The sequence below is a fragment of the Dipodomys merriami genome, unplaced genomic scaffold (assembly GCF_024711535.1).
Source record: "Dipodomys merriami isolate MVZ:Mamm:240054 unplaced genomic scaffold, mDipMer1.0.p SCAF_49, whole genome shotgun sequence".
NCBI classification, from domain to species: Eukaryota; Metazoa; Chordata; class Mammalia; order Rodentia; family Heteromyidae; genus Dipodomys; species Dipodomys merriami.
The window spans coordinates 9,674,128-9,701,338 of NW_027206057.1; the positions used below are offsets into that span (position 1 = coordinate 9,674,128).

Consider the following 27,211-nt stretch of genomic DNA (forward strand, 5'->3'; position numbering starts at 1 on the left):
AGTTCACTTAAATTTATGGTCCTTCAGTTTCCTTGCCTGTCAAAGACAGGCATCTCCTAAATATTCAATTGAGAAGATTAAATGAATGAATGCTTTCACAGTGTTAACGTAGAACTGGACACACAGTAAACGTCCTAGCAACAGACAGAATGGATTCCTGATGTAACAACAGTTTGTTTCATTTTGGTTTGTTTGTTAGTCTTTGAGACAGACTCTTATTATGTAAGATGGCTTTGAATTCTTAGTTCTCCTGCTCAGCCTCCCTAGTGCTGAGATTACAGGGATGTACCACCATTCCCAGACAGCTAAGGATTTTGGTGGTGAAACTCAAATTAGACACTTTGAGAAATGGTACACTGCTGTGAACATGGCTTGCCTGACACCAGAACTTTACTCTTATTTCTTACATTACACAGTAGCTATTTGTCTTACAATATTCACTGAAACTGTATAACTAGTATACAGAATATATACAGTATATACACTAGTATACTATATACTAGTTCAACTGTATAACTAGTCCTGCCAGCCTAGGAGTCTCTTCCTTTATCTCTCCCAGGCCCTGGAATGAAGAGATGCTGGACACAGCTTGCAGGCTGGTTCTGGATGAAGTCTCCCTTCCAGGCTGGGCTCCAGGAGGGAAAGTGGAGTTCAAAAGGACCCTCATCATCAGCTTCCTCTTCCGGTTCTACCTGGAAGTGTCACAGATTTTGAAGAGAATGGTAAATGGAACTGGCCATGTATTAGTTCTCCCAGTGTTGGAAGGATATGGCGATGTCCACAGTAAAGGCCCCCGCCCTGCTGAGTTGCTTTGGAATAGAATGATCCAACCTCTTTTCTTCCGCTTGAAGAGGTTTTGCCTTCTTGTGTTTGGCTTTCCTCTCTGGGCCCTGCTGCTTTTCTCTCATGCAGGAAATGATGGTGGCACCTACTGCATGGTCATCCTAGGAAAGGGGTGGTTCTGGACCCTTGTGCTTCAGAGTACTGATTACTTAGTCAGAACCACAACACAGATAAGACAGACATTCTGTGTCTGGTCTCACTCATGCCAACTCAAGTGACAAAACGTTTGGCTAGCGAGGACAGAACTAAAAGAAAGAATTCTCTGCATTCCTTTTGCTTGACCCAAAAGAAACTTGAGCCATGGCTTCATGAGCCCCATACCACAACCAGCCAACCACACTAGACTAGAAGCTATTATTGGTCTGGAAATCATTTTATTAAAATTTTAAGTAAGTGCCACAAAGTCTCCACTTATTATTTTATCTATTTAACTATTTTGCCAGTAGTGAGCCTTGATTCTCACGGGACTTTTTTTGTTCAAGGCTGGTGCCGCTACCACTGGAGTCATGCCTCAACTTCTAGCATTTTGCTGGTTAATTAGAGATAAAGGTGTTGTAGATTTGTCTGCCAGAGCTAGCTCTGGACCACAATTTACAGGTCTCAGCCCCCTGAGAAGCTGAAAATATAGGAATAAGCCACTGGTGTCTAGCTTATCATTGCTTTGAAGGAAGGTATCTTCTCAGTATAGAGGGAAACCAGAGGGTTTCAGATGGGAGTCTTGAGATCATAGATAAGTGAAATACTATTGCCAGGTCATAAGAAACAAAAAATTCAGCCAATGCCAGACTCTCCTCAAAATGAACAGTGTACTAAGACCATTCCTTAGTGAACCAAATAACATCATTTAAAAGTTCCACTTTATAGTTCTAATATTATCTAAATATCTACCATGGTTCTCCTTTTTTCAGGACCCATCTCACTGTCCTAGCCTGGCAGACAACTATGAGAGTGCTTTAGAAGATCTTCACTCCAGACACCATTGGCAAACACTAAACTACCCGGTGAGAAGCCTTTTTATCTTTGCTTTTGTTGTTGCTCCCAAGATTCTGGGCTATGGTAACTTCACCTGGACACCCTGCCGCCTCTCAGTGACTCTCAAGCTTAATAGGCCCAAGCAGCTCTTCTCATGAGTTCACAGTCTCCTTCAGTGTAAATTAGAAGTTTAGAATCAAAGCCAGATGAATGCTACCTATGGAGGAAGTGGTCAGGCAGGGATCAGAGGATTGAGGTTCCAAGTCAGCCTGGGCAAAGTGTGACCCACCGGCCTCCCACCAATGGCTGAGAAGTTCATTCCAATCAATGTGGGAATAGGTAGTAGGATTGTATCCCAGGCCAGCCTGAACACAGAGCAAGACCTCCACCTTAAAAATAGCCAATGCAAAGCCAAGCTGGAGGTGTGATTCAAGTAGTAGAGTACCTACCTACCAGGCATGAAGGAAGTCCTGATTCAATCCCTAGTACTGCCCAAAAAAAGAACAGTTCAAAACTGGGCTAGAATTAGCTTGATAGTAGAACATTAGCTTAGCAGAGGCAAGGCCCTAGGTTAAACCTCCAGCACCACATGTGCATGTGCTGTGCGTGCATACGTGCACACGCGCGCGCGCACACACACACACACACACACACACACACACACACACACTTCAAAACCAATGAAGATTCACAAAGAAAAACAAAACTAGCAGTGGTAATTTTAAACAAAAGCATCTGTTTTGATCTTAGCAGTCATATGTTTTGTACTATAGACTTGTGGCATTAACATAAAGGAGCTACCCAATTTGCCATGCTTTCTGCCCTTAGCTTTGTGATCAAAGTACAAAGTTGTGTCTAAATTGGGCCTTGAGTTGCTCTGGCTTCATCTGAGGAGACAGACAGTACCTATAAGCTAATGTAAAGCAATGCCACATTTATTCATTTACCTATTTATGTGTGTATGTATATATTTATTTATTTGTGTGCCTGTACTGGGCTTGAACTCAGGGCCTGGGCACTGTCTCTTAGCTTTTTCACTCAAGGTTGGCGCTCAGCTCTACCTCTCATTTTTTAGTGTTTAATCATTGATAAAAGAGTCTCACAAACTTTCCTGCCTGGGTGAGCTTTAAACTGTGATCCTCAGAGCTCAACCATCTGCGTAAGTAGGATTACAGGTGTGAGCTACCAGTGCTTGACAAGGAACAGTTTTATGAGAGCTGCTGATTTGTTTTGTAATCAAATGTGGACATGGTCTACGAGATATTGACTCAATATTTTACCTCAAATCCCTCCTAGTTCTAGTAGGTTTTCTATGAGTTACAGTTTAGAGATCAATCAAACATGACTTCTAGCTGTTTACCAGCCTTTCGAATGAAAGCTATTAAAAAGAACAAAATTTCTCATAACCTTCAAATGGAATTTTCTGACACAACATCATAAAGTACATCCCAAATTAGATGAAACTTGATGTGTTTTTCCTTGGAATTAATATTAAGAAACTTGACAGAGAGTATAAGTCAAGAATAAGGAGAGAGTTTTAAAAACACCAGTTCATTAAATCTGTTGTTGGATTTAGTTATAAAGGCCTACAGTGTGTTATAATGAAAAATCATGTTGCTGTATACCCCTTGAAGTTTTAAGTTCAAGATGTTCAAAAATTCAAATATACCAAAACTTATTTAGAAATGAACATTTTGAACATTAAAAACAGCTGCCATCTTCCCTGGCATTTTGTGAAATATAGAATTCACAATCTTCCACTTACAAATATCCTAACAGTGCCTTGGCAAGGGAATGCATTTCAAAAAGGAATAGCAACAAATCAGTGGGCATTCAAGTCAGCTAAACTGAGGGGGTTGTTATTATAGATTTCAAGGCAATGTTTGGGATGCAGCTTATTTTCCACATGGAGGAGTTTTGTTTTTGTTTTTCCTATGTCTTTCACACACACACAAGTTCCATGTTGCTAGAGTAACTTTACAACCTTCACTATGAGCATTTTCGCTCAGATTATTTTATTAACACAAAAGAATTTTACTAGTGTTTCAGTTAACTTTCCATCACTGTAACCAATACCCGAAATAATCAACTTAAAAAGAGTTTCTTTTTCACTCGTACAAACTTTGAATTCATGCTTGCTTGGCTGGTGCTCTACCACTTGAGTCACTCCTCTACACTAGATTTTTGCTGACTCTTTTAGAGATGAAGTATCAAGGAATTTTCTGCCTGAGATGGCTGAGATCCTCTGATCTCAGCTTGCTGAGTAGTTAAGAGTTATAGACATGAGCTACTAATGCCCAGTTGTTATTTTGGCTTACAGTATGGGATAAATTCTAGTTCATGGTTAGGTAAACCTGTTGCTTTTATATTTCTGGTAGAGCAGATGTTCAGAGTGGAGAAAATATTGCCTCATGGCCAGGAAGTGAAAAGGAGAAAGAGGAAGAGATGGAGACAGCTCTGTTCAAGGGGATTCCACCAACGATGTGAAATCCCTCAGTAGGCCCTACCTCTTAAAAAGTTTTTACTACCTGTCAAAATCAGCCTGCTGGGGATGAAGCCTGTAATGTCTTTGGGGACATTCATGATCTACACTCCACCATGTAGCTTGAGATCATCTGCTGTAGGACAAGAGAACAGGGTCTTAGCCATAGCATAGAGCATGCAGAAAGCAATCAAATAAATGCATTAATAGATCATTACAGATGACTGCAGTGTACATGTAATCTGTTTCATATTTGCCTACTCAAAAGAAGAAAGATATATTTTGGAAGTTTTCCTCAATGTTTTGGCAGGCCTCACACAGTAAGAATTCAAAGACTTCTGTCAATGTTATGATATGTTTTATTCTTTACATTAAAAGTGTCAGCAACAGAAAACTCTAGGAATAAGCTTGAATTAGCTACCATTTTGCTTTTTAGAATGATAAAATAAAACAAAAAGTCTCTTAGTTTAAAAAAAAGATGAGGTTTCTTTTTTGTGTGTTCCTCCCTCATGGCATAACCCGTTTTCACTGTATTTGATTCCAGTGCCCTGCATCTTGTATATACATTTTCCTAATTTGGGGAGGGGAAGGGAAATAACAAAATGCTGAAACAAGGATACAGGTTGACCCATTGTAACAATGTTGAAAATGAACTTTACAACTTCGGGGGGCGGGGAGGTTTAGGGGAGGTGGGGAGGGAAGGGATAGTAGGGGAAAAACAAAGGTGGGGGTAACAATACTCAATAGGAAATGTACTCATTACCCTACTCATGTAACTGTAACTACTCTGTACAGGATCTTTACAATAAAAAAATACTAAAAAAATGTGGGTAATTTTTACTGAAGTATTGTGGGAGCTGAGAGCCCAATATGACATCATCATTCCACACTTTAGGGAATATTGTACAAAGGAATCAGTTCCTACTATCTGAAAAAAATGTAGCTGTTAAAACCCCCATAGCACTTTTTCTTTTGATCACCATCTGATCAAAAGGAAAGAGAGAAGAGAATTGCTAAGAGCTCTGTTCATGAAGACATAGCACTATATCAGTGGGTCTGGTGTGTACTGGAGCTGCTTCAAATCCATACTCATACCTTAATCTCTATATGCAAAATATATGAACACTAGCAAGAGAATGTAATTTTATATTTCTTCCCAGAAGGAAGATTTAGGTTCATTTACTTATGCAAATGGAATTTGAGATGTACAAGACGCTATGTCGAAAAATGAACTTTACAATTTAGGCATGGGGCAGATGTAGTTGTGGAGATGGGAGGGAAGGGAAGGTAGGGGAAAAACAAAGGAGGAGGCAACAATGCTTGATAAGAAATGTACTCATTACCTTGTGATTGTAACCTCTCTGTACAGTATTTTCCCAATAAAAAAGTTAATAAATAAAAAGATTTTAGGATCTCAGGAAAAAGCGCTGCAGGAGAGGAAAAGCCTTGCATCATAGCTATCTAGTCTAATTGACTGTTGAATTATCATAAAAAGACTTATTGTCCTGGTGCTATTATGAATTGTGACTGCTTTGTTTTCTCAACATGTCCTGGATAGGGGGCAAATTGTATAACTGCCCTTCTTGTGGGAGAGATGCATTACATGAGTATTCCTGTTTTTGCTACAGAAATATAAAAATTATATGTTGGTTGTTTATTAAACAGAATGTCAATCCAAGGCAGCTTCCTCAAGACCCAATTGGCCGGCCCATGATGCATCTGTCTGGTATTAAGCATGCCACTGGGGAAGCCGTCTACTGTGATGACATGCCTGCGGTGGACCAGGAGCTTTTCCTGACGTTTGTAACTAGCTCAAGAGCTCATGCTAAGATTGTGTGAGTGTTCTACCCATAACCCTCATGATTGCCTCCTTAGCTGCCTCAGTCCATTCGTGGAAAGCTATGATATGCTTGTTGGCAATATCCAAGGCAGACGAAAGGTGAAATAAGATGAAATAGCAGATTTATGACCAGATTTTCTTTCATATCATAACGCCCTAATCCCTAAATTTCTTCCCAGATATATGGCAGAGAATGACTTGAGTAGCTCTTACCTGTATCTTCTTTTCTGACTGTTCTCAATGCACTGTGGGCTGTGTGCATAGCCTCCTGAAGGGGTCCTGTGTGGTATGTTGTCCCCTAGGTCCATGGATCTGTCCGAAGCTCGCAGCCTGCCAGGTGTGGTGGACATTGTGACTGCAGAACAGCTAAAGGACATGAACTCCTTTGCTGAAGAGCCACTTCTGGCAACGGATGAGGTATATACCTTTGTTCTCTATCTGAAAAAATAACGTTCTCAGCTAATAGCATTTTGGATTTTCTTAAAGATAGCATCTAATTTGAAACATCATAAAATACACTGGTTTTTAAAATATATTTCCTATAAAATATTAATATTTAATAGATTTATTATCAAATATTGATATTCTATGAAAGTAGAGAAGTTGACTTAGTTATATGAAAGCCACTTTGGTGTTTTATATTTTCTTATAGTGTCATTAAGCACTATTAACAAAGACTGTGTGTCTCAGCCCGTGCTGGGAGTGAGTCTGTCCTCTGCCTTCCTGGACCACAAAGTTTTTCTGTGTCATAGGTATTTTGTGTGGGTCAACTTGTCTGTGCCGTGGTTGCAGATTCTGAGATTCAGGCAAGACGAGCTGCTGAGAGAGTGAAGATTGTCTACCAAGACTTGAAGCCACTGATCCTAACAATTGAGGTAATGCGAATAAAGTAGTGTCAGTTTAGAGGCAACAAGGCCAGTGGTATATCAGAAAAATGCTTTTGGCATCTCCTGACTCAAGGTAACTTCCAAAATCACATGCTGCTCAAAGACAGCATCTAGAATTCTTGGCTTCCTTCTTCATGTGAAGGCACAATATTGACCCAGCAGAAATCTGAAATCCAGCCTAGTTAGGTCCTATGTGTATCTTAGCATTAATGGGTAGCCAGCGGAACCAAGGAACTGTTGGTCAGCTGAGGCCGAAGGTGAAATCATGTTTTTTTTAAGCACATGACTGTCTAGAGCAGTAGAGACCTAAACAAAAATTGTCCCCCTGGACTGGAGAAAAGAAGAAGGATACTAGACAGCCAACAATGTCTAGGACAATAGATCCACCCTGTAGCTCTGGCCTACCTTCTCTCAGGCTCTGACAGGTACAGCATGAGCACTGATAAAGTGGACTATTCAACAAAAACTGAAGACACTCCATTTAGATTTTATTGCATATCTCAAATGCGTATGAGGCCTGGGTCCTATGATGCCATCAGGCATTCTGGCAACTTAAAATTAGAGTTTATTTTCTTTTTTAACTTTTAATTGCTTTTATATAGGTGATGTAGAAAGAAGTTATAGTTACATTAAGTCAGACAGTAAGTACATTTCTTTTTGGAAAATGTCACCTCACTTATTCCCAGTTTTTCCATTCCATCCCCACCCACAAGTTGTATAGTTCATTTTCAACATTGTGTCTCATGAGTATCACTACTGCATTTGTTTACTCTTTGTCTCTCCATTCCTGTGTCCCTTCCCTACCCTCCCTAAGACAGATAAATGAACAAACAAGAAAAAAGAAAAGAAAACAAAAACAGCAACAAAGAAAAAAATCCTCTGTTTCCATGTCTTAGAATTCATTTTGATAAATATTATTTTATATGATCAGATGTACATAGGTATTGCACCTTTTTGGAGAGTTGTATTTTCTATCCTAGTTTTTTTCTATCCTAATTTTTTGAAAGAAAATTGGAAATTTATAGATTTATTTCCATGAAATGTTCTTCTATAGACATTTTATTTGTTCTTATAATTTACTAAAGAATTAAAGAATAAAACCACTGGAAGTGGCACTAGCCTTGAGCTGAAAAAGCTCTGGTACAGAACCCAGGCCCTGAGTTCCAGCCCTAGGACTGATTTAAAAAAAGAATAAAAACACCGAGTGGACTAGATTCAATATGTACAGACTCTGTGTCCTCTTGGAACAATAAGATCTTCACAATATAGTGAATAACTACTAGGAGATTAGTGTGGCCTCAGGCAGAAAATGAGAACATGACTTGGTCAAGACTAGTATCATCAGGAGAACTTGGTCTTGGATGTGTTTCCCATTAGATAGGTTGTGCTAAGGGAGATGGCATTTCCCTTGGCATTTTTAATTATGTATTTTATTTTAGAGACAAAGTCCTGTGTGGTCCAGATTAGCCTTGAACTCATGATTTATTGCTTCAGCTTTCCTAGTGCTGGGATTATAGGCATATGCCGCTATACCCAGCTAGTATTTTTAAATTAAAATAAATTTTTATTATATTTTAATACAAAATACAGAAGTTTGGTTGGAATTAAAGTGTGATTAGACATCACAAATTTCCCTGGATGGTTTCAAATTCAAATTCTGTTTTCTTCTCAGGCCTTCTATCCATTTGTTGCCAATGCAACTTTATATATATACTTTATATATATATATATATATATATATATATATATATATATATATACTTTATACATGTATACTTTATATATTCTTTTCTCCAAATACTGTCTGTGAGTTAGAATTACTTCTAAAAAAGAAAATATTTCTAAAACACTTAATCAAAAGTTTTCATGCAAACTGGCCACTGGGGGCTCATGCCTTTAATCCTAGCTAACTCAAGAGGATGAAATCTGAGGATACCAGTTTAAGACTAGTTCAGGCAAGGAAGTCTGTGCGATTCTCATCTCCAATTAAGCACCAAAAAGCTACAAGTGGAGCTGTGACCCAAATGATAGAGTGCTAGCCTTGAGCACAAAATCTCAGGGGCAGAGCCCAGGACCTGAGTTGAAGCCCCAGGACTGGCCTTAAAAAAAGTTTGCATGCAATTCCTTCCCCAATATGGTAGCTTAAATATTCTCTCTTCCTTTCCCTACCCTCCAGCCAAATAAAAGTCCAAATAAATAAACCAGTATCATTTCTTCCTGTCTCCCCACAATGAAACCAGCAGATCCCTAACTGCCTGATTTGACACTGTGGAAATAATTACCTTTCATAGATCATAATATAATCAGAAGTTAAGTTCTTCAAGGCCAATCACCTGAATCAGAATGGATTAAACCAACACCATCACAGAGAGCTATGGTATCTTTACAGGCACATTTCTGGGAAATTGGTTCAAAGAACAAGCAGCTAGTAGTTGAAAATGATTAAACTTTTAAAAATGGGACTCAGATAATTTTGTTCCTTGTTTCAACCTGAGGGATATCTGAGCTTTGATTAATAAAAAATTAAACTCATACATTGATTCTAGTAGGAAGAATGTTATCAAAATAGGTGAGGTGTGAGCTACTGCACTAGCTCAAACCCACTTTTTCAATGGAGGAAACAGTAGGATCACAAAAGAGCATTCCTGCAAGGTATATGGTTTGAATAGATGTAGGCAGGTATAGGCGTAAGTGGCCAAAGCATCCAGAGTGATGAAAATCCTCAACTTTCAGCAGGCTAGAATTCCATGGATGGCCAATAATCCATAGTGGATAATGCTAGCACAAACTAGAGGTCACATTTGCCAGTGGACCCTTACAGCAAGATAAATGTCCAGAAATTAAGCTAGATAATTGCAGTGACATCCTTGATTATAGATAAAAGAATCATCCCAGGTTATTATAATGACATCACAGCACTTCTTCTTTGGGTAACCAGGGGAAACCAGTATATAAGTGGATTTGTGGTACCCAGGCAGAACTTGTAAAGGTTGGTGTTCCAGGGTGTTATCTGGTGTTATCTGGTGCTCCCCTGTCTGGTGAGAATGAGCATTTGTCTCCCTGAAAAAGGAGGGTGGGACTAGCAGGCGAGGCCTCCACTATTCCAAACATTAGTGTGTTCATTTAGCATTTATTTAACACTTAATTTATGCCAGGTAAGCTATTTACATGTCTGATTTCACAACTGTCCTGGAGCAATATGTACAACTGCAACTTCTATTGTGTAGATGAGGTTCAGGGAAGGGAAGTACCTGGCCTACAGTCAACAGCTAGTAGATGGAGAAAATGTAGCTCTAGATCTGGGTCCAAGCCCAGTTCTGAGCCCTTGTCCTTACTGGCCTTGGATACCTTAAAGGGGTTTTCTAAGAGAATAATCTGCCCAGAAAATGCTAGTTCAATCTAGGATCACCTACACACCAAGTTTTTTGATTGTTTGTTTCATTTTGTTGTGAACATGCTTAGTTTCTTTAGACTCAGTGGTCAAATTTACATTTAATCCCTGAGAATCTCTAAAGTCTCCTGAGCTCAGCTCCCCAAGGCCACAGAAATGGTGAGTGAATTCCAGAGCAAGAGGAGAAACACTGTATCTGTGGCTACCGCCATGGGGCTGGAGCTCTTTCTCAGGCTGCTTCACCTTTCTGTCCTCTTTCTAGGATGCTATACAACACAAGTCCTTCTTGGAGCAAGAAAGGAAACTGGAATGTGGAAATGTTGATGAAGCATTTAAAGTGGTTGACCAAATTCTTGAAGGTAAGATTATGAGAAAAAATGATGAAAAGGGAAACAATCCAGTAAGTCTTCTAGAAAGTTTTCTAGTTTAAGTCTTCGTTTGCCTTTTAGAATATCATCTGACCATCTCAGTGCGCTCTGCTGCTTAGGAGCTGATAAACTCATTCACAAATTCATCTCCATGTGTCTCAGGTGTAAGATTTGCTAGAGCTACTCACAGAACTCTGAAACAGGTTACCTTTCCTATGACTGACTTGACCTGTTTGGTTTAGTACAGATAGACATGTTCATATCTAAGTGGCTCTTTGGTCTTTAAGGGTCTCTATTAAAATGAAAATATCTGGGGAGATCATTCCTAAGCCCATAGTGAGATAAAATTGTAGCTCAATGATTAATTTGTCAAACTGGTTTTAGCCTTGATAGAGAGTTGAAATATATATGGACTTTTTTTTTTAAAAAAAAGTTTACATAAGGAGAGATATTCAAAAGGACGTCAGATAAATCAAATTGAAATTCCCAAAAATGTCCAGAGTAACTCCCAAGAATGTAGAGAAGTAGTGAAAAACAGAGAGAACCAACAGAGTGTATGAGGGAACAAACAAGTATGAGTGGCTGTCATATTAAGTGGAAATAAAACTTTAAAAAATGAAAAAATTCACCTGAGGGTGAAGAGAAGGAGGCACTGTGAAGTAGAAAGGAGAGATTGCAGACATGGGCAACGCTGTGGCATAGGGCATTCAACTCTGCTGATGATGGCAAAGGAACACTCCTATCCAATGCTTTTTAAGATCTGCATATTCTAAATAAGATGAAAATTGAATAAAACAAATTTATTACTAAATAAAGCATTTGACAATAGTTTTTAATAAAATAAAACAAATGAATATTTAATAAAGTAATAAAGCTATGAATTTGAGCCTAATTATACCAATGTGGGTTTTCCGACTGGTAAAAACTTAAACAAAATCTCAGATCTTAAAAAAATTGACATTTATATTTTATAAATGAAACAAACTGTTTATTTTTCTGGTTTATCTTTTATGTGTGACCTTTCCTATATGTGATATTTTGTTCTCTTCCTTAATTCTGATTTTGAAAAGAGATAGAGAGTCCAACTGCCCAATGCAATATGTCTTCCTCCCATAGACAATTTGCAAATAATTTTGCAAGTAATTTTGTTAAGTTCTGCTTCCACCGAATATGGCAGCCATCCATACTTGGTTGTTCCCTTATACTGTGTTGGTTCCCTCTGCTTTTCACTATTTCCCTACCTTCTTGGAGGTTACTTAGACATTTTTGAGAATTTCATTTTGATTTATCTGTAGTCTTTTTGAATGTATCTCCTTATATAAACTTTTATAAAAGCCCTTTTATATAACATTTAAAACATCTATTATGTATTTATATATAAATAGTTTATTATCTGTGTGTATCTCTCTATAATTATATCTTTGTATCTATGTATGTATCTATCTGTCTGTGTGTCTGTCTACATCACAGTCATATTCATATATCAACAGTTTATCAATTCATGTAGAGTGTCAAGCCAAAACTCTCTTCCTTTTCATTACTCATCTCCATTCATAAGATTCTTAATACTTTTCTTAACTATTAATAATTTTCTCAACTATTTCCTATACTATTTTAGAATCCAAATTATAATTGTGTGTGTGTGTGTGTGTGTGTGTGTGTGTGTGTGTGTGTGTGTGTATACCAGTCCTGGGGCTTAAAGTTAGGGCCTGAGCCACTTGAGCCACAGTTCCATATTCAGCTTTTGGTGATTAACTGGAGATGAGAGTCTCATGGGCTTCCCTGCCCAGGCTGGCTTCAAACTACAATCTGCATTTCATTCTCTTGAGATACTAGGATTACAGGTGTGAACCACCAGTGCCCAGCTTATAATTTTGTTTTAGCACAATTTAGAAAACTTAAGAAAAGAGTCTGTTATATTTATCTGTACTTTTGGTCTTCTATATTGGAAGAAAGAATAATATTGAAACAATCTAAGATATTCATGTTTTAAACCATTGTTCCCAAATTTCCTTTTTATTCATTATTTTAGGGTAGGTTTGTTGTAAATAAACTCTGCTGATTTTCCTTCAGCTGAGGATAACATAATTTCTTTTTTGTTCTTGAAGATCTTTTTCACTGGGTATGCATTTCTGATTTGAAGACTTTGTACCATTTTGATTGGTCTCCATAGTTACTGAAGAGAAATCTACTGTCTTTTTTTTTTTGGCGGGGTGGGGGTGGGGGTGGGTGGGGGTCCGGTCATGAGGCTTGAACTCTGGGCCTGGGCGCTGTCCCTCAGCTCTTCAGCTCAAGGCTAGTGCTCTACCACTTGAGCCACAGCCCCACTTCCGGCTTTTTTCTTTTTGCCTATGAGGTGCTGAGGAATCGAACCCAGGGCCTCAGGCATGCAAGGCAAGCGCTCTACCACTGAGCCACCTTCCCAGCCCCAAATCTGCTGTCTTCTGAAGTGCTCTTTCCCCACAGATGATGTGGTGTTTTTCTCTATCTGAAAATAGTTTGTTTTTTTTCAAGATAGTTTCTTTCCATTCAGTTTTCTGAAATTCAACTATGATGTGTGTTGACATGGATTTCTTTGGTTTTATCCCATTTGAATTCACTCAGCTTCTTGAATCTGTAGGTTTGTGTCTTTGCCAAATTTGCAGAATAATATGACCATTATTTCTTCAAATATTTGTTTTCAATGACACAAATGTTAAGAGTCTATAAGAGTCTGTTCATTTTTTTTCCAGTCTATTTATTCCATTGTTTAGATTGACCAGTTTCTGTTACATGTTCTTGTTCATGAATCATTTCCTCTGCTGCTCCTATTGTGCTGTTGAGCCCACCCATTGAGTCCCCACTGGCACTAGCAGCTTTTATGTTCTGACTGGCAAGTATAGATAGCTGATAGGCAAGCCTTGTTTTCTTGGAGTTATGGTTAGGCCCTAAGTAGTTTGAATAGGACTTGTAATACAGTTTTAGAAATGTATACAATCTAAGGGGGGGTTTCCCCTATACTTATTGACACCAGGTTTTAGTATGACATAGTGACTCAATTTTTTTTTTTTTTTGGTCCGGTCATGGGGCCTGAACTCTGGGCCTGGGCACTGTCCCTCAGCTCTTCAGCTCAAGGCTAGTGCTCTACCACTTAAGCCACAGCGCCACTTCCGGATTTTTTTTTTCTTTTTTCTTACGTGGTGCTGAGGAATCGAACCCAGGGCCTCGAGCATGCAAGGCAAGCGCTCTACCACTGAGCCACCTTCCCAGCCCGTGACTCAATTTTTTTATGATCCATTCACACCCTGCTTGTATTAAACAGGAAGAACAGGGAGAAGTACTTTTTTATCTTGTCTTGGAACTGGAAATTGCCTTGCTATAGTATTTTTGAGTCTAGAAACTCCTCACACAACTTCCCCTAAGACTCTGCAGCCTTTTATAGTGCCCTTGCACATTTCCCTATACAATTCTCCTTCAAGTGATATACTGGAAGCTAAATTCTGTGTTTTGTTATCCATTGTGTGGTCTGGGGCAAGGTCAATAAAGTTTCTGCATAATGACGTTAGATTAGGGGCAACTACCATTCTTCCTGATGAGTTCCTTGACTTTCAATATTTTTCTATAACAGGTGAAATACATATGGGAGGTCAAGAACATTTTTATATGGAAACTCAAAGCATGCTTGTTGTTCCCAAAGGAGAGGACCAAGAATTGGATATCTATGTGTCCACACAGGGTCCCAGCTACATACAGGTATGGATGTGGAAGGAAATGGCTGCACAATTTCTGTCAGCAAAATGTACCAAAAACATTTAGAGGTAAAAAAGTCATTTCTTCAGGAACCAAAGTAATATTGAATAAAAATAGCCATATTGATTTGGATACTAATAGTCATATAATTTCCAAACCTCTGGAAGAATTTTACTGAAGCAAAGGCTTTTGTTTGTGGATCTGTGACATTAAAACAATGCAATCAGCACATAGCTTTTGCTCTGTTCTTGGCATTGAAAAGAAAGAAAAGAACACAAGAGAAAATCTGCTTTCCAAAGTGTATTGCACTTAACTCACAGGAAGCCGATTAGAAAACAATATTAGATAAAGTGTGCCAGAAAGTCCCATGAAAAAGAAGCCTGAAAGTTGGCGTTATGGTCAGAAAAAGGTTGGTCAAGGTGTAGGAGAAGAAAGGATATTTCCAGACAATTCCACAGCAAGATCTAAATCCATTCATTCCTTCACATGCCTCGCTTTGTCCCATGACTACCACAATAATTGCCTAAACTGGTGTGGTTTATGGCTTAAGCTTCAGGGTGAAAGTTAGGGAGACAAAGCAGAGAAGTCTTAATTTAGAGGGTAATATTCATCTAATCATAGTACCAGAAGAGGAAGAATATGACAATGAGGAGAATGAGGCCTTGGAGATGTTAGGACAATAAGAAGAACCAGATGAACTCCATCTTGGTTCTTTTTTGTTCTTCATTCCCAGCATCACCTTAGGGCAAACAAACTGATTTCATGAGTAACACGATAAAGAGGAGAGAAGTGCTCATTTTTTCAGTGGAAACAGAATAGAATTCAGGGGGGAAAAATAAGTTGAAGAGTCTTGGAAATCCAGAAAAATCTTTTTGCTTCAGTAAATTTATTCCTAGGGATTAGTGTGAAAGTGCACCTGGGTTGGTGTTCACAGGAAAAGAAATGCAAACACAGAATTATCTTCCACCTATTGATGGGCTACTTAATATTAACAATCGTTCTGGCATTATCATTACAGTCAAATATGGTGAGATCAGTTGAGGAACATGGCAGGGTTATTGGTGGGTTTCCCCCATTATTTGGCATAACCACATTATTTGTGTGTCATGTACAGAATTACAGAATCACATGTATAGTGCCCATCATATCACACTCATATTTCGATGACAGGTTCTTTTTGTTGAGGTTGTGGATTGTGACAGTGATGCTTACAATTAAGTCTTTACTGAAGATAAGTCAGATTAATGAAAACTATTATAATTCACAGGATATCGTTGCTTCAACCTTGAAACTCCCAGCTAACAAGGTCATGTGTCATGTAAGACGTGTCGGTGGGGCATTTGGGGGAAAGATAGTCAAAACTGGCATCCTGGCAGCCATCACTGCATTCACTGCCAGCAAGTAAGTGGAGGAAGACTGCTATATAAATAAAACAAAAAAGAAAATCAAGTCACGTGGAATATAAGAATTCTGGGTGAAGGATCATCTGGGCCAAGATTATTTAAAACCGTGCATGATATCAAACACAAATAAGCAACCGATCACAAGCCCTTTGCATTCTGTTATCAATTTATATACAGTTAGATCCAAAATAAGAATCAATTACAAAAAAATGAAATAAAAAATATTAGCACACCTGCAAAGTTGACCAAAATCAATCCCAAACAGGTGAGGTTACTTGACCTTAGTACCTTGAACTGACCAGTATATGTATAGGACTGTGACTCTTTGAAGCACATATAAGTATGTATATGCACATACATTCTGTTTCTTGAGTTAAATAGAGCATTTGCTTTTTTTAGGCTTATTTATTTATATTGTTGTTTGCCTCAAAATATTACCATAGGAAATTACTTTTGTCACAGACACAACTAGAAGATGTAATTTCTTACTGAGAAATGTTGGTCAGTTCTTTTATCTTGAGAAACAAGAAGATCTTGATTCTAGACTTGTCCTATCAGGAATTCTTAAAAGTCAGATACCACTTGTGCTCCTCCATTTATAACTAGTCTAATGTGTGGCTTGGGATCACTTACCTTTGTACTTTCACAATGAGAAATATCACACCCTGGAGCCTTTGGTACCGAAGAGCCTCTCTCCCAAAGTAGCTAACATCAGGCGTATGCCCTAACCTGAAGCCAGGATGCAGTCAGAAGAGGCTGTGTGGGAGTAGGTTTGCTCTTCTGTGATGTGCATGGATATCACTCGAGCTCTCCCTAGGAGCTGCACGATGCCAAATAATAACTACTGGATAAGATTTTCTACCCTTTGCCTTTTTTTTTTTCTGTGTCAGACATGGTCGTGCAGTCCGCTGCATTCTGGAACGAGGAGAAGACATGTTAATAACTGGAGGCCGCCACCCTTACCTGGGAAAGTTCAAAGTGAGTAGAAAACGGGTGGGGGTAGGTCTGAGGTTGCAAATACAACATTACATAAATGCAGAGGGCAGCATTTGACTAATCTAATGGGGAGTCACAGTGGGCAGATGAACAAGTGGTATTCCTATTTAACTCTGTATTCCTTGTGCTGTTTAATTACTGGCTGGCTCAAAAAAGCTTTTTCTGCTTTGCTCAAATGTGTCCATTAGAGAAAAAGTACTAGCTCAAATGTGTCCATTACAGTGGGAATAACCAGAAAACCTGTGAGTATATAAATTTATGAAAGTAGATCTGATAACTGTATTTATTTTCACATATATGAGGTAAAGTAGAATAATTCTGATAACAACAGTGTTATGTGAAATTGTAATTATTTGCAAATGGGTTTTTCATTTTTAATGTATCAAGGGCATTCTTCTAAAACTGTATCCTATTTCCATGTAGCAAATAATTTTTTTCCTTTTTTTATTGTGAAAATACTGTACAGAGGGGTTACAATTACATGGGCAAGATAATGAGTACATTTCTTATCAAGCATTGTTGCCTCCTCCTTTGTTTCTCCTTCCCATCCCTACCCATCCTCCCCCTGCCCTCCCACCCAATCGTCTTCCCCCACCCCTGCACCAAAGTTGTAAAGTTGGTTTTCAACATAATGACTTGTATATCTCATTGTTGCAATGGGTTCACTTTTATTCCTATTTAAACGATTTGTTTTACCCCTTCCCCTCCACAAATTATACCGACATCAAATACATTGAAAGCAGGGGTTATACCATGGGGGAGGGACATACAAAGCAACAAAGAAATAATTTTATAAATGTGTTAGAAACAATCGCATGAAAGAAAAAAAACATTTGAATACATATCTTAGGGTTCATTTCCCTAACCCATGTAGCAAATAATTATTCTTTTGTTTTAGAAGGGATCATTCTACTTGCCAGAGTGGTTAACTAGTTTGACAAACAACTAAAGACTCCCTGGATTTTAAATATGTATTAAGTAATTTCTTATTCAAGTAACAGCCTAATGTCCCCAAGCAGGTGGTAGGGGGTGGGGAAGGGAAGACTTAGCCCCCAAAAACTCATTCAGGGATCCAAGTTTTCTTCATCTGGTGGCAACTAGTCCCCTCAGACTGTACCATCTAATATATATCCAATAGGTGTATGTGACTATTGCAATTTATATTTAAATTTACTTTAATTAAAGAAAGTTAAAATTCTGTTACACAGTTACACTAGCTATATTTTAAGTGCTTAATGTCCATGCGTGGCTAATGGCTACCATATTTGACAAAGAAGACAGAGAATATCGCTACCATTATAGGAAGTTCTATAGGATAGTTCTGTCCAGAGACTGAGTTTCCCACAGGATTATGCATAGCAGGCAGCAGCAGGGAAGAGGGAGGAGATGGTGTCATGGGAGATGAATTTCAGGCACCAGACCTGTGAGGAGTGGACCTTCCTTGAATTTAAATATCCTTGGCAATAACTTTGCCACCTATCTACAAGGGTGGTTAGGAAACATGGTTTTTCTGCGTATCTAGAACAAGACTACAGGATTTGTTGAATGCCTAACATGGCCTCTACCACAACAGGTATACCTAAATACATATTTCTAGAAGCTAATAAAAATATCTCTTTCAAACTAAGTTGAATTTTTAGCTTGGTTTAGTTTTTTGTTTTAGTGGGGGGTTTGTTTTGTTTTGTTGTCAGTTGTGGGCCTAAACTCTGGGCCTGGGCACTGTCCCTGAGCTCTTCAGCTCAAGGCTAGCACTCTACTACTTGAGCCACAGCACCACTTCTGGCTTTTTCTGCTTATGTGGTGCTGAGGAATCGAACCCAGGGCCTTATGCATGCAAGGCAAGCACTCTACCACTGAGCCACATTCCCAGTCGTTGGTTTAGTTTTAAAAGATTTATTAAGGTGAACTTTGTCCTGAGAAAATTATTTTTGGGGAGAAATTGGGGAAGGAATTCCTTCCACAAAAGAATAAGGTGTTTTTTTAGAAAAAGAATAAGGTTTACACATATGATGTCAGCATGGAAACACAGTAATTGCAGGGTAAAAGATAAAGTACACAAAGTAAATCTATGGGAAGAGATGCATATAAGTTGGAGTATGTTCAGAAGACTTCTAAGACAAGGTGAAACACAGATGGACCTTCAAGAATAGAGGGGCAGAAAGAACACATATCAAGTAGTAAGATGAGTGAGAGTAAAAATACACATACATAGAATGATCATGACACATTTGATATGAGAGGAAGGAGATGGAAGAATTAGAACTGAAAATACTGGAAATAAGACTGGCTGTGTGCGTTGATGAGAGATTGAGGGGCCTAGAGACACAGAATGGGAATTTAGTTTGATCTAATGTGAGAAAAATGAAAGATGACTTGATCACTTAAGTGCCATCACTGAACGTGGGTGTTTGGAGCAGTTTGCATGATGATCACGAGAAGATGACCAGGAGTGAGGCAAGGACCAGACCAGTAGGCCACCAGGACACAGATGCATTTAGACATGAAGCAGTTGGGTCTGAGCCGAAGAGTGTAGAAAAGCTTGGCAAATACAATGGAGAATAAAATTATAAACATGGCTTGGAGGGCTCTAGAAGAAAGAAACCAGTTGGAGGGAGAGATCCTTGTGGAAGGAAGGACAATGATGATATCGTTTATATTAGATAGAAATGACAGAACATTTAAACAGAAATGTCCTTCATTATCAGAGGACTTTATGGAAGACCCTGTATTATGGTTACTAAAGCCATCCTGGTGATGATTCATGCTAGGAAAAAATGTTTTCTAATGGAGAATAGTGTGAGGATAGACAAGAACAGTATTTATAATAGTAATATTAATGATTTATATCTAGACTGCTGTGTATCAGTTGTGTGTCTATGTTGTCCATGTATTGCCTTAGTCATTTTCATTTCACAGAGAACCAGAGAGATTATATAGCTTTCCTAAAACTACTGAGCTAGCTTATATAGCTACATGTCAAGAAATAACTGTAAAATCTATCAAGAAACTTTTTCAATGTGTGGAAGATTCCCAAAGGGCAAAGCAAACTTCAGAGAGACTTCCCCCCACCCCCCGCCCCTAGTGCCAGTATCAAAGGCCATTTTTCTTCTTCTAGGTTGGGTTCATGAATGATGGCAGAATCTTGGCCTTGGAGATGGAGCATTACAGCAATGGAGGCAGCACCCTGGATGAGTCATTAATGGTAAGTGTGCAAGGCAATTCACTTTCTTTAACAAATATTGTATAAGATGGTCCAAGACATAAAATGTTCAATTTTAAACAATATTTGATTGTAAAAGTGTAGAGACCACATGCTGGAATAGTCTAATGTTACTGGTAATCACAGGTGGAGCCCAGAGATTTTGGCCGGGTCTGTGTTATTGCCACACTTTGAATACTTAGAACTCTGCTCTCAGGTGCACGCATTGGACAGACTTTCTCAATGTTGGCCTTCCTAAAATTTTGAACTACAAGATGTTTAGCAGAATCCTTGTCAATGACACCCTACTTTCCAGTCTTAACCAAAAATACCATGAAATATTGCCAAATATCTCCCAAAGGTGGAGAGAGGGCTACCTATTTCTGAAAATCAATGCAATAGAACAAATACCCTTTTTTCCTGTTTTCCATAAAATTTTATTCTGCAGACCTAGTGCTTAGGGCTTATGACTATTTCTGAGGCTTTTAGAAATATTTGAAGTGTAGAAATGAAAATATACTACTCTAAAATATATAAAGAAGAATGGTTTCAAAGGGAAACTTGCTCAGGTTCTTTAAAAAATCACTTAGCTATTTAACTGGGGGAATGGTGTGTTTTAGGATGTTTGTTGAGATGTGGAAAGGAGATATAGAAAGGTCTCAGAATGGCAAAACAGGTATGGAAGGATAAGGGTCTTACCACATTGACTCTGGATTTCTCCAGTTGATAGAAATGGGACTTCTGAAAATGGACAATGCTTACAAGTTTCCCAACCTACGCTGTTTGGGTCGGGCATGCAGAACCAACCTGCCATCCAACACAAGTCTTCGTGGGTTTGGCTTTCCTCAGACAGGATTGATCACCGAGTTCTGTATTACAGAAGTGGCATCCAAATGTGGTTTATCCCCTGAGCAGGTAACATTATCAATTTCACTATTAAAAAATGTCAGCTGGGAAAGTGGCTCAGCTGGAAGTGGCACTGTGGCTCAAGCGGTAGAGTGCTAGCCTTGAGCTGAAGAGCTCAGGGACAGCACCCAGGCCCAGAGTTCAAGCCCCACTACCGAACAACAACAAAAAAAGTCAACTGTCTGACATGGGAGGACTGCTGGGGGTCATTCAAGATGAAGAAATTGAGATCCAATGAGATAAAGGTTTGTCCCAGGTCATCCAGTCAGCTAGTTAATACACATTAAGAAGTTAGCAATCCTGTCTTATTCAGACTTCTCTAAACCCCTGGAAATAGGATTTTGAGGAGTAAACATTGTTTCTTGCCCATTTAGTGAGAAATTTCTATTGGCTGGAGTTTGTATTTGTTCATTTTTCCATTATCATAACAAAATATTCCTGGCTAGATTATTATGTAAGGAGCAGAAGTCTGTTTCTCACAGCTGTGGGGGCTCGGGAGAATGGTGCTGGATTCTGCTTGGCTCTGGTGTGACTGGATAGCTAGACAACTTGGTTGCCAATTCTGGAAACGCAAGAATGCTACTCAATGCTTCAAATGTCTTGGAGTAGAATCTTCTAATTTCTTTGTCCTTCTTGACATCAGTTATACTTATTCTTTCCTCTATGTATGGGAAGTAAGGGGTCTTTGTGGTGTGTGTGTGTGTGTGTGTGTGTGTGTGTGTGTGTGTGTGTGTGTGTGTGTGTGTGTGTGTGTGTGTGTGTGTGTGTGTGTGTGTGTGTGTGTGTGTGCATGCGTGTAGGTCTTTGGGCTTCAACTCAGGGCCTAGGCATCGACTCTGAGCTTTTTTGTTCAAGGCCTACTGCTCTTCCACATGAGCCATAGTTCCACCCCTGTTTTGTTTGTTTGTTTTAATTGTGAAAATACCATACAGAGGGGTTACAATTATGTGGGGCAAGGTAATGAGTACATTTCTTATCAAGCATTGTTGCCTTCTCCTTTGTTTCCCCTTCCCATCCCTTCCCATCTTCCCCCACTCCTCCCTCTCCCCCCCCCCCCCGCCAAAGTTGTAAAGTTCTACAACTTGTACATCTCATTGTTGCAATGGGTCCACCTGTATCCCTATTTAAACGATTTGTTTTTGCCCTTCCCCTCCACAAATTATACCAACATCAAATACAATGATTTTTTTTGTGGTTAATCAGAGATAAGAATCTCAAGGACTTTCTCAATTTGATTGACTTCAAACCACAGCCCACAGGCCTTAGCCTCCTAAGTATCTAGGATTACAGTCATGAACCAATGATTCTTAGTTTGTAAGGGATTTCATTTTTGTACCATAGCATCTGGATAATCCAAATCACTTCGCCTGGATACCTTTCAACAAATGGCCACAAATGCAACTAGCATTAAGAGTCAGCAGGGCTATGGTGACCTATATAGAAAGATAAGCAAAGAATTCCTTCCTTTGAACTCACACAAGCAGCACTGATCCATGTAGGTGCATGCTAATAGAATCTAGAGTGAAAGATGAGAACCTGTGCCTTGGGAAAGGCTTCAGGAAGAATTAGGTGGAACCCAGCTTGGAATTTAGAGGATGGACAGAACTAGACCAGAAGAACAACACATAGATGAAACTAATCTGTTGAGTTGCTTTTTGCCTTTAATCTCTTTTCTTCTTTCATAGGTTCGAACAATAAATATGTACAAGGGACTTGATCAAACACCCTACAAACAAGAGATTAATGCCACACGTCTAATCCAGTGTTGGAGAGAATGTCTGGCTAAGTCTTCCTTCTCCCTGAGAAGAGCCACAGTGGATAAGTTCAACATAGAGAATTACTGGAAGAAGAAAGGACTGGCCATAGTCCCACTGAAATTTCCTATTGGAGTTGGCTCTGTTTCCATGGGTCAGGTTAGTTCTTCATACACATGTGGGAATACAGCTGGAATCTGCAGAGACAAAGCCAAGGGGTTGGAAAAGGTTTCTGCTGTGTGGGATTAACCATTAGCTTACGATATCCACTTCTTAAATGTCAGCAATATTGTTAGCAAAGCTAGCTTTACTCCAGAGAAGATAAGGGCTCCTCTGTTTACATTTCTACATGTGGTGAAATAATTCTTGATCGTAAATTAGAAACCTGAGACTTACGTCTGATACTGGCAATAAACAGCGGAGACAACTTCCCTAAGCCTGGACTGCCCCTGGGTGAAGTAGGAGGGTGGGAGCAACACTCCTCTCCCAGGAGGCTGCAAGGAATTTGAGAGGATTGGATAAACTAAACTCAGAAACTAAAAACATTCAAAAAACGTTTTAATCAAGCAGAAAAGGTCAGATAAGTTGATGTTAGGGAAATGAACCTTAAGATATGTATTCAAATGTTTTTTTTTCCTTTCATGCGATTGTTTCTAACGTATTTATAAGATTATTTCTTTGTTGCTTTGTATGTCCCTCCCCCATGGTATAACCCCTGCTTTCACTGTATTTGATGTTGGTATAATTTGTGGAGGGGAAGGGGAAAAACAAATCGTTTAAATAGGGATACAGGTGGACCCATTGCAACAATGAGATGTACAAGTCGTTATGTCGAAAATGAACTTTACAACTTTGGTGGGCGGGGGGGGGGAGGAGGGTTGGGTGGAGGGGTGGGGGGAGGATGGGATGGGAAAGGGAAACAAAGGAAGAGGCTACAATGCTTGATAAGAAATGTACTCATTATCTTGCTCATGTAATTGTAACCCCTCTGTACAGTATTTTCACAAGAAAAAAAAATCCACTTAAAAAAACTTTTTAAAACACAACTTTAGGACTTTGTTCACTACAATGCTATTAAGGGTATGAAAAGGAAGACTGGGACTCTGCTCCACAGCTTCTTACAGACCCCTCAATGCTAAATACCATTTGCTGTTCCCACCTCTTTATTCTTGAATGAAACTTAACCCTAACAGCTGGTAAAGGGCTGCTATGTTTTAGCTCATTGTGTAGCTGTGGTGAGAACTCTCGTTATCTATGCTCTTGCATGTATACATGCAAAGATTTTCCTGGATACATACACATAAATAAATGTAAATATCCAGTGCAAAAGAATGTCCTTCCTCCATTCCGTATCCATCCATCCATTGAACAGTGAACCTAGCAGAGCTGCGCTTCCATCCTTACAATGTTTACATGCAATTTTTATTGAGAATGACAAGCAGTTATTAAATCCTACTCTTGCTGCTCCTTGCCTGGTTATGACAGTAAAAATGAACACTGAGCCATTTAGCTACTTGCACAATATTTACTTAGGGGTGGGAGAAAGAGTCCAGAAACCATGGCTGAGAAACAAAGGGAAAAATGATTATATAACCAAATGCCATTATTTCAGAGGAGAGCAGAGCAAAGGAAGCTCCCACTGGGAAAGGGGTTTGTAAGCAGTGACTCTTGTTGTATACTTTTGGGATAAACCTATTTGCTGGCAGCTAGCAAAGAGATCAGTAAAGACCATTTTCCCTGAAGCACAGTGGTCAGGATCTTGGGGAAAATTATCTCTGTTTTGCAAGTCCCATAGCTGGCAGAAACTGGGCCAAGGTTAGAATTCAGGTCTGGGCACTTCCCAACATTCTCTTCCCAAACCATCCTTTGATGGGGACTGAGGGATTCAGTACAACCATAAAAGGTACTAGGCAAGAGCCAGCAGGACAAATGCATCCTCAGAGGCTACAAAGAAGCTCCACCGGTATCCTTCTGTGCTTAAAAGTCTTGCTCAAGGCTGAAGAGAAGAGCTTGAGACCAGTGTCAGGCTTCTTTCTTGAAGGCACATCCTGAAAGCCTCGGTCCTGCAGCAAGACAGAGGCAGGAACTCGAAATGTTGGATGTTACTTCTACTTCTTTGTAGAAGATCTTGGGCTGGGGTTTGCAATGTCCCACTTGTCTAGTCTCTCTATTGTGATTCATTCTACTTTATGTGGAGGGAAATGGAACCTATCTCAACTTATTCTCTTATCCAAAGTCATCCAGGTAGTGAGTAACCAAACAAAGACGTCACCTCAGATCCCCCACACTGTCCTACCCCTAAACTGAAGTAGCCCTTGCCCAATAGCTGAGGGGGTTAAATGCATGTCACCAAAATATACTTCATCCCTACACTGTGACCTCTGAAGGACACAGATTGTAGCTAATTAACCTCTGTGTTTCCAGGACATTTATCCATACAGCACCTGGCACAGAGTAGGAGCCCAAATTGTGAATGCTTTTATATGAGGAAGCTTCAGAATTAGAGCTAACTTCACCAATACCAGAAATTCTTGCTTAAGATTTAAATTTCACTCAACTAAACTCCTCTATTTATATTGGAGAGCCATGTGGCCCATTCCTTTATTTGTGCTGATTTTATAGATGAAGCTTTGTGAACGTATCTTTTGTGATGCTCACAATGAGCCATCCAGTGGTGCCACTTAACTGAACCAAATTTGACCTTGTTAATAGCCTGAGGCCAGTTGCACACCATGTGGAACAAATTACCCAACAGTCTTCAACAGAAAGACTGCCCTGGACTTGCAGGCAGAGTGCCGTCACCAGCAGGCTAACACAACAGAGGACACACACACGCACACGCGCGTGCGCACACACACACACACACACACACACACACACACACACACACAGCCCAATTGCATGTCAGTCAAGCTACAGATCTCGGAAAACTTAAAGTTTGCAAACTTAAAAAACAGATCAGATCATTATGTTCTGGCAAATTCATCTGTTGAACATTTCTTGGGCAATTATTGCATGTGAAACTCCGTGTCACATGGCATGAGGACAGTAAAGTGTGACCAAACAGAAGCTAGCATCAGCCCCGACCCCTTGCCTCTGGCATCACCTGGCATCTGATGCACAGCTCAAGGGACAGTGTGGTCTCTAGTGGGGTGATCACAAGGCAGAACTCACGTCAGCCCTGGCTCAGCTTGGGTAATATGTGTTATGTCAGGCATGAAAAAATTTGATTTTTAAAGAAAGTGTTTTACTTGATATAAATGTGATCATATCAACCACAAAAGAGTTTCTCTGTGTTCTCTATCTTTCTCTGCTTAGGCTGCTGCCCTGGTCCATATTTACCTAGATGGCTCAGCTCTGGTCACTCATGGTGGAATCGAAATGGGGCAGGGTGTCCACACTAAAATGATTCAGGTAAGAATGCAAATTGCTGGATTTTATTGGCATTTCCTTGCATATGTGTTCATGAGGTAGAAACTATGAATGTATATTTTCCGTTCTGAAAGAATGGGAGACTGGTTTTCATAGTTCAAGCTACTAATCTCTGAGAAGAAACTTTGTAAACAAGCCAAGTTTATAACTGAGCACCAGAAGTAACAAGTAACAAGAAGGTAGCAGTGAGGTGTTACTTGCTTCTCTCCTTTAAATATATTAACTAATATTTTTTAATTTCTTTTTCTTGAGCAATGAAATAATATGTAAATTCTGATGTGGTACACTATTTCTTGTCCTTCTATATTAAGTGCTTGAACCATCAAATACAAATCAGGTTTGATTCTTGTAGTTAAACACTGCTAGTTTTCCTAGTTTCCTTTGAGATCATTTATTTTAATTTTAAACTAGTTTCTGTTTTGCTAATCATTGATAGTAACATCATAAGCCATAAAGCATTCAAAAGAGGCAGAAAATTAAAAGACAAAAAGGACACGATTCCACAATTTAGCAGTATTTATTAACTTGAGGTCTCTCCTTTCTCAAAAAAGAAAAGGTAAACATGTTATTTGTGTAACTTTATGGCTTTTTCCCCATCTAATCTTACCAAGGTGACTACTTTGTCCTGTCATTAAGAATTGTTGGGGCTGAGCTATAGCTCAGTGGTAGAAGCTCATACTTAGCACATGTAAAGCCCTAAGTTTTATCGCTAGCCCTACAAAAAGAGAATTGTTAATAATTTCCTTTCCTTTCCCTTCCCTTTCTTTTCCTTTCTTCATTTTGGAGGTGAGGTGCAGTGTTTGCATTATAAGGCATTTATGTTGAGAACTTATGTGCTCTGGTAGATGCCTTCTTCTTGGACAGTTATGGGCAAACTCTAGCAAGCCACCCTGCTACCAGGAAAGAGTATTTTGGATCAAATGAGGTCAGCAATGTGACTTGTTCTGGTATTATAAATAAAAAAACAAAGCAGCCTTCTAAGCCCTTGTGTTGGCACTCAGCCCCAGTA

At 39.2% G+C, this 27,211-nt stretch overlaps 1 protein-coding gene across 2 annotated transcripts in view; it reads left to right on the forward strand.

The window, feature by feature from the left end:
• The window catches only part of Aox1 (aldehyde oxidase 1), a 65,715-nt gene that overhangs the window by 26,055 nt on the left and 12,449 nt on the right, over nt 1-27,211 (forward strand). For both annotated transcript variants that reach the window (XM_069995770.1, XM_069995771.1), the window contains exons 15-27: nt 560-722; nt 1,752-1,844; nt 5,963-6,132; nt 6,440-6,554; nt 6,890-7,012; nt 10,678-10,774; nt 14,391-14,515; nt 15,780-15,913; nt 16,806-16,893; nt 20,027-20,113; nt 20,834-21,025; nt 22,702-22,929; nt 26,089-26,184. In XM_069995770.1, the coding sequence (XP_069851871.1) occupies nt 560-722; nt 1,752-1,844; nt 5,963-6,132; nt 6,440-6,554; nt 6,890-7,012; nt 10,678-10,774; nt 14,391-14,515; nt 15,780-15,913; nt 16,806-16,893; nt 20,027-20,113; nt 20,834-21,025; nt 22,702-22,929; nt 26,089-26,184 (1,711 nt within the window). The remainder of the gene's footprint in view (nt 1-559; nt 723-1,751; nt 1,845-5,962; nt 6,133-6,439; nt 6,555-6,889; nt 7,013-10,677; nt 10,775-14,390; nt 14,516-15,779; nt 15,914-16,805; nt 16,894-20,026; nt 20,114-20,833; nt 21,026-22,701; nt 22,930-26,088; nt 26,185-27,211) is intronic.